General features: G+C 48.0%; 1 protein-coding gene across 1 annotated transcript; it reads right to left on the bottom strand.

The window, feature by feature from the left end:
- Positions 1 to 2,233: 2,233 nt before the first annotated feature.
- On the bottom strand, positions 2,234 to 4,000 carry LOC108803698 (E3 ubiquitin-protein ligase TRIM39-like). The gene is made up of 2 exons (XM_018575519.1): positions 2,951 to 4,000; positions 2,234 to 2,794 (listed from the first exon to the last, which is right to left on the bottom strand). Exons 1-2 carry the CDS (start codon positions 3,983 to 3,985, stop codon positions 2,234 to 2,236), a joined length of 1,596 nt encoding a protein of 531 aa, XP_018431021.1. The 5' UTR covers positions 3,986 to 4,000.
- Positions 4,001 to 7,948: the final 3,948 nt, after the last annotated feature.

Here is a 7,948-nt window from a genome sequence, read left to right as displayed (position 1 = left end):
AAACACATAATGGTCCAGACACAATAACATTGTAGGAAAACATAATAAAAAGTTGTTACAATGTCATACATGTCTTTCCATCCTGGGAATATTTACCTCAAACTGCCATCTCAGCGCCGATGGCGGCCACCAGTGATCCTACAGGGTCTCTACAGGTTCAGGTACCTCAACCCGCCATCTCAGCGCCGATGGCGGCCACCAGTGACCATACAGGGTCTCTTAAGGGTCTCTACAGGTTCACACCAGGAAGGGCAGCTGTTCAGACACGGATCGTGAAATCCTCTAAAACCTGAAAAGAGATGAAGGAACAGCGTCTTCTCCTCTCGTGATACCATAGTGTAGAAGTCAGACGTCCATCCTACTCATGTTCAGTCCAGATAACATCAGCAATCAATCCCCTAATCATTAACCTAACTACGGAACCCTTCAGCATGTGATGGTGGACAATAGCCAATGCGTTTCAAGGGTTAACCCCTTCTTCAGAGCTGACTATATTACACTAGGCTCTGAAGAAGATGGTTTATCCCTTGAAACCAGCTGGCTATTGTCCACCATCACATGCTGAAGGGTCTCTTCATCTTCTTTGTTCCTTACTTGGGTGATTGATTTAGGGATTGCTTGCTGATGTTATCTGGACTGAACATGTGAGAAGAATGGACGTCTGACTCTTACACTACGGTATCACCAGAGGAGAAGGAGCTGGTTCTTTTATCTCTTCATGTTCTGGAGGATTTCCCTATCCGTGTCTGAACAGCTGGTGTAAACGCATGCTAGTTAAGAGCAGGATCTCTGGTGGTCACCACCAGTGCTGAGATGGTGGTTTGAGGTAAATATTCCCAGGATGGAAAGATATGTATGACATTGTTACAACTTTTTAATATGTTTTTATACAAAGTTATTGTGTCTGGAGGAGGAGGAGCTTATTCTTTTTCATCTCTTCATGTTCTGGAGGATTTCCCTATCCGTTTCTAAACAGCTGCCCTTCCTGGTGTAAACGCATGACAGTTAAGATACCCTGTAGGATCTCTGGTGGCCACCATCAGCCCTGAGATACACTCTGTTCTAATAAATGCTATCACGAGAGGATGAAGGCGCTGGTTCTTTTATCTCTTTTCATGGGAATATCTATATGCAAATGATGACCCAAGGTTGTTGAGATAATGGCCACAGACAATACTTGTCTCACCCCAAACTTGGTCATGCTTTCTGCCTCTGTATATGAATGAGCTCATGATGGGAAGACATGTATGACGTGTTTGTCTTGTGATTTTTAATGAGATGTACTAACGAACCTTTTGATATGGTTTCACACAAAGGTATTGTGTATGGATCGTTAGGTTTTTCCCTTTTACTACATGTAAAGCCCCATATTGTCTTCAGGTAAGAGAAAATATGGTCCAGGGCAGAGGCGCTACATATCCCTGATTGCCCATTGGGTCAATTTTCCTGGAAGCTGGGAAGGATGCATGATGGGGCACACTGCTGAAGCTGGTGGACAAGTCTTGTCCAAAAGGTGACAGCACAATCCTCTATGCCCCCTCCTCCTCACTGGCCTCTTCCTCCATCCCCCCAATCACCACCACCACCACCACCACCCCCTAAGCTGCTTGGAGCATATGAATCATCCCAGACTAAACGCTGCCATGCTGTGTTGCAGCTTGTACGCCTGGGTAGCCGGGTTCACATTGGGCCAGAACTGCTGGAAGCTTTCAAGGCCAAGAGGTGGCCAACCTCACACCATCATCATCCAGGTATATTGTCTTCTAAAATACAGTTGTACTTTAGCATGGTTAGTGACCGATATCAAGCCACATCACCGGCACATAATAACCAATAGGAACGAGGCTAGCACTGGCTGCATTGCTAGTTCCATTATTAAAGCCAATCGCAGTGAAGGGGAGGGGCAATCTCAGATAGCTGGATTTTTACCTGCAAAGAAAATAAATGTAGGAAATATCTTTGCTTATATTAAAGATGGAGGCTCCAGGGGTGTAATCTTGATCCAGGCTTCACTGCCTACTGTGTCACTTACCTGGAACAAGCATACAGCCAGCGAAGTCTTGAAAATTTGAACTCCTGCATGCTTGTCCCAGGTCAGTCACAGGCTAGGTATTGAAGCAACCACCAGGCTGAGTACTACAGGTCTGAAGCTATCAACAAGTCAGCAATGGCTGCCCCTGTCCACTGCTTCCTCCCTTCGGCCAAGTATTCCACCAGTCTCTGACCAGAGATCTTACAACGTCTTTCCCTCAGATATCTTTATACAACCATCCCCTAAATATAACATAGCATGGAGGGGCTCAGTGAAGGTGGTGGTGGTGAAGGTGTGGAGGTGTCGGATCGGGTCACACAGATCATAAAAGGAGATCCGCCCGGCCTCATAATCCAGATCTATCCTGACTCTGTTACTGGAGACTTTGCCGGGTAACGTGATCTTCTTTCTGTCATGTATCACTGAGTACTGATCACCCCACCCCCACCTCTCCACACACCAGGACTTATTATTACCTCCAATCAGTGACTTCTCTCCTCTCCTCTCTATACTGGGGTAACACATCCCGACTATCCAGTCACCCGATCCCCCGACATCCACTTCCCAGTAATGTCGCCCTGAGGAGAAACTCCGACTGCTCAACACCTGAGGATACTCCTGAAATCTCTCTGGTCCTTCTGGACGATTCGGTTTATAATCTATGCAGAATGCAGTTTTCCTGTCATCAGATATATGAAGCCTATTACTAGCTGTGTTCACATCCAGTAATATGTCTGTAACTTCTAACAGCCTCGATGTTTGCTGCACAACCCCAGTATTTGGTCTTCCAGCCTTGAGCTGTGAGCGTTGTGCATTGGGGGTGGATTTGGGCCATGGCCTGGATAGTTCTTCATCTTTGTGAACTGTGTCCTGTGTACAAGCATGTGGATAGACATGTGTGCCTGGACCTTCCTGTACATTTATCCCAGACATTACATAAGATAAACCTGTGTTCAACATGTGTGAGATCACAGCCACATCCAGATCCCCTCCATCATGGAGGAGTCTATCATGTCTCTCTCTGTCCTCATCATCTCCATCCTCAGTATCACACAAGTCATCTGTGTCTGATTCCTGTAAGACAGTCAGTGGATCCGTCATGTTACACAGCTCCTCAATGTGACGCATCTTCCTGAACAGCTCGTCCTTCTTTATTTCCAGCTGATGGATCAGACCAGACAATGATAGTGAGATCTGCTCTGCCTGCCCGGAGACCTCATACAGGACTTTTTTCTCCAGGCCTTTCAAACGTTTCTTGAGGTTTCTAAACAGAGCAGTGATTCTCTTTGTTTCGGCAGCTGCTTTTCCTTGTATATTTCCCCTGTTTTTCTGGAAAACCTGGAGTTTTTTCTCCGTCGCTTCTCTCTCTGCCATCAGTTTCTGCAGAACGTTTCTCAGCTGCTGCTTCTTCTTCTCAGAGGCCTCATCCAGAGTCTCCAACCAGTGTCCCTGGTGTCCTTCAGCCATGCAGGACGCACAGATACAGGCAGAGTCCTCAGTGCAGTAATACTCCAATATCTTCTCATGGACAAAACATTTCCTTTTCTTCAGGGAAGTGGTGGGGTCACATAAGACGTGTTCTGGTGACTTGCTGTGGACTCTCAGGTGGTTGTCACACAGAGAAGCTTCACACAGCAGACAGGATTTCACAGCAGGTACAGGAGTGTGAATACAGTAAGTACAGAAGATCCCGGTCTTCCCCAGATCTGTCTCAGCAGACAGGAAATTCTCCACAATGTTACGCAGTGTGATGTTCCTGTGCAGTGCAGGCCGCTCCCGGAACTCTTCTCTGCATTCAGGACAAGAAAAAACTCCATACTCCTTCTGTGTATCCAGCACACCATCAATACAGTTCCGGCAGTAGTTGTGCCCACATTTCAGGGTTACAGGATCTGTATAAAAGTCCAGGCAGACGGAACATTCCAACTCCTTCCCCAGATCAGCAGACGCCATCGCTGAGAACAGAAGAGAGAGATGACAGTTAAAAGGCTCCGACACTTATTAACCAGTGTGACCGGTCCTGAACATTCCTACACAGGGAGGCCGAGAGGGGGACCTATATTTAAAGTCAAGGTCACTATTAGAGATCATGGAGTCTACCTCACAAGGTCACCAGTGTCTCTCCGCAACCTTTCAGACACCCACAGACACACCACTAGGGATGAGCTTTTGGTGGGCATGTCTGTGGATGTCTGGAAGGTTGCATGTCTCTGGATGTCTGAAGGGTTGTGTGTTCACTATTATTATACAGGATGTATATAGCGCCAACAGTGTGCGCAGCGCTGTACAATATAGGGAAGACATTACAATCACAATACAATTCAAGACAAGATGGTAAGGAGGGCCCTGCCCCTGAGGGCTTACAATCTAAAAGGGGAGGGGCCAGTGATACATGAGGAGGTAGCTGTGTGGGGGATGAATTGTTTGAGAACGTGATGGTTGAGCGGTTAGGTTGAGGTGGGATCGGCTTCCCTGAAGAGATGAGTCTTAAGGGATCGCCTAAAGGCAGTCAGAGTGGGAGATAGACGGACAGGTTGAGGTATAGAGTTCCATAGGATGGGAGAGGCTCTAGAGAAGTCCTGGAGGCGAGCATGGGAGGAGTTGACGAGGGAGCTGGAAAGCAGAAGGTCATGTGAAGAGCGGAGGGGACGGTTAGGGTGATACTTTGAAACAAGGTTTGAGATATAGCCGGGGGCGGAGCTGTGGATGGCTAATCTCATCTGGAAGGTAGTGTGGGCTAAAAATATGTGATCCATTGGAGGACAAGATGTTTTGTCCATCAGTCAACTAACCATGTATCCAAGCAGCTAATGTTTGGTGGTCGGCCATGCACGTAGTTCCTCAAGAAGAAGGAGGATGTCTCATTCAGTAGAAGTAGATTTGCATGGGTTGTGCAAGAGATGGAGCGTCAGTTAGAGGGTCATTGGTAAGTATTCCAGGTAGATACCACTGGAGGATAGTGAAAGCATTCTGTTACCGATTGCCGGGTGTCAATTGCTAGCTGGAAGGCCAGATGATATCCACTTGTGCAAAATTGTCTTTTTGGCTACAAGAGAAATAATCCGGAGTTGCTTATGACCTTTAGAGATCCTGGAACCAGGATCTGTGCTGGAAAAGCAGGCCTACCGGTACTTGGATGCCCCCAGGACTTCAGCTATTTGCTCTGAGCAAGTGATGCCACAGGCTGGGACCCCCAGGAACAAGGAGAAGTACTGACTGATGTCAAGGTATAAGACAGGAACAGAAAGCAAGACACAAGACAGGAACAGGAACCAAATACAAGACCGGAACCAGTGGCATCACAAGGGGGGTGTGGGGGGTGCGGCCCGCACCCGGGTGACACCATTGGAGGGGTGTCTCCAAAATGACCGTCATTTTTGTGTCACCCCCTCTAAAAAAATCGGGCACTTGGTCATTGACCGAGAGCCCGACAGTGTCAGGAGAGAGGAGGGGACTCGGTGGCATTCACCCATCGCGTGAACGTCCCCTCCTCTCTCTGCCGGCGTCCAGAACCGAAATGGCCGCCGACAGGCGGCAATTAGATGGCCATGCATGCGCGATGACGTCACGGTGGGGTGTCACCCAGCCTCGGGATGCCCTTGAACTACTACAAGATAAAGACAAGATACGGGAAACAAGACAGGTATAGGAATAAAGCACCAAGGTAAGACTAGGATAGAAGGTCAAGGCAGGACTGGGTTTCAGGAGCAGGATACGGCCTTGTGTAGATAGAGCAAGACAGGACTGGAGACATCACAAGCCACAGAGCTTAAAAGGAGAACTATGGGGTCGGGGCTTTTCCCCATAGTTCTCCTTAGGGTAACGGGAGGACACAAACTAGCGTCCTCCCGTCACCCTAAGCTCAGTATATAGGGAGCTACAGCTCGAGATATGCTGAGATGCCGCAGCGGATCCCGACATCGATGTCGAGATCCGCCCAGCTGCGTGAGTGATAGCTGGCTCTGCCTATCTAGAGGCAGAGCCAGCTGTACCCTTGGGGGGGGTTGGGGTTGTAGCCAAGCTGATCAACCTGCAGCTGACTGGACTATGGAAGGTGCAGTTACAAGAGGCAACCACCAGATGGAGCTGAGTGGTTGCGACAGGGAGGAGCATTTCACATGCTCTCGATACATGGAGGAAGGTATGGGTCCAATTATTAACACCAGTGGTTGAGGAGGAATCCCAAATTCTGGTAAAATATATAGGGAGTAGAAGAGGCTCATTTCTCTGGGTTAGAGGAGTGCAGGAGGGTATCCAACAGGCTTGTCCAGCGAGTATATAAGAAAGGGTTCAGGACCATCTCCAGAGGCTCCTTATGGACATGGAGGGTGTATGACAAATTAACGTGAGGCAACATGTGTTGGTCAAGACTGGAGTCAGTGTATGTAGGGATGTGCCATGAATTCAATCTCTCCCTTTGCCTGAGGACGGGACCGCATGGTCTCGAAATGTCGCTAAGGAGATGCGCGTTCTCAGTCAATAAACAGCATTGACTTTATTATCACGGAGTGCGAGTGACTACTTTCATCTATCTACATTTCACGGAGGCATCCGTTGTCACCACCGCACCCACCCAGTTGGATTTGGGTTTTTGTCCGGTCAGGAGGATTAAGCACCATTCATTTAAGGTTGCTGTAAAGCAGGGGTAGCCAAACTCCGGGCCCTCCAACTGTGGTGGAACTACAAATCCCGTGAGGCATTGCAAGATTCTCACAGCCACGACTCCCGGAGAGAGAGATGCATCATGGGATTTGTAGTTTCACCGCAGCTGGACGGCCAGAGTTTGGCTACCCCTGCTGTAAAGTGTGGAGACTTATAGTTGTAGTCAGAGCCCCATTGATACGTACCTGAGATGATGAACCTGCCCGACTTGACCTGAGGTGTGCCATGGTTGCTATGGTCAGTATGCACATAAGGGGGCAAAAAATAAAATGTTACCAGAAGAGGTAAGGGCGGGTGGGGTGTCACGAACGTACCGACAGGTGAGTAGGGAAAACGGGGGGGGGGCTTGATGTATAAAAATTTATACATGTAACAAAAATAAGAAACATTGGAGAATGCATGAGAAATAAGAACACACAGCTCTAAGGGAACCACCTGACACCACCTTGGGTTCCACAATCGAGGTTCACTAAAGTGATCATAGATCTATACACATGAACATATACATTTGAGGAAATACATTGAGCAGAAAAACTCATGGGAGTGGATGATTCGTAACAAAAAAAACCTAAAGTGGAACACAATATTTGTTGGAAGGTGGTGTGGTACTTGCAATGCTTCATCAGGAGGATGAGGAGGTGTTCCCCTTCAGTGTGAGATCAATAAATGCGTGGTACAAGCGTCATGCGAACACAGGGGAGATGGCAACGTGTTCCCAAAGCGGAGGAGAATGGAATGGGCACAACCAAGGCTGAACCCCAAAGTAGGATTACATTTGGTTTGAATGTGGCCTTATGAAAATAGAGGTCCCAGGGCAGCTGGTGGCAAGCTCCTCCACTCGATGCCGCCGATGCTTGCAGGGCCGTTGCCAGCCGTGCACTTTCTTTTTTCACGACAGTAAAGATCAGTGATATTTACCGATCCTCTTTGTGCAGAGCAGACACTGGATCGATCGGCTGATCACCCCGGTGTTTGTAAACCACCGGGGACACATAGTGCTATGTGTCCCCAGTTATGAATGTACAGGAAGTGCTTTACATCACTTCCTGTTCATTCATGAGTTTCTCAATGGGTGGGATCACTCACTATAGAGGCTCCTCCCCATTGATAACTGGATGATGGTAAATATTTTCCTATCACCAGTTTGTGAATGAATGGGAAGCCTTTGTACTGAGTGCTCTTCATTCATTTATAACTGGGGCTGCAGAAAGAGAGAGTGGGGACAAATAAACACACACACACACACACACACAC

This window comes from Nanorana parkeri, unplaced genomic scaffold, assembly GCF_000935625.1.
Source record: "Nanorana parkeri isolate BGI_ZX_2015 unplaced genomic scaffold, ASM93562v1 scaffold4054, whole genome shotgun sequence".
Taxonomy (NCBI): Eukaryota; Metazoa; Chordata; class Amphibia; order Anura; family Dicroglossidae; genus Nanorana; species Nanorana parkeri.
This window is presented reverse-complemented; position numbering and strand designations above follow the sequence as displayed.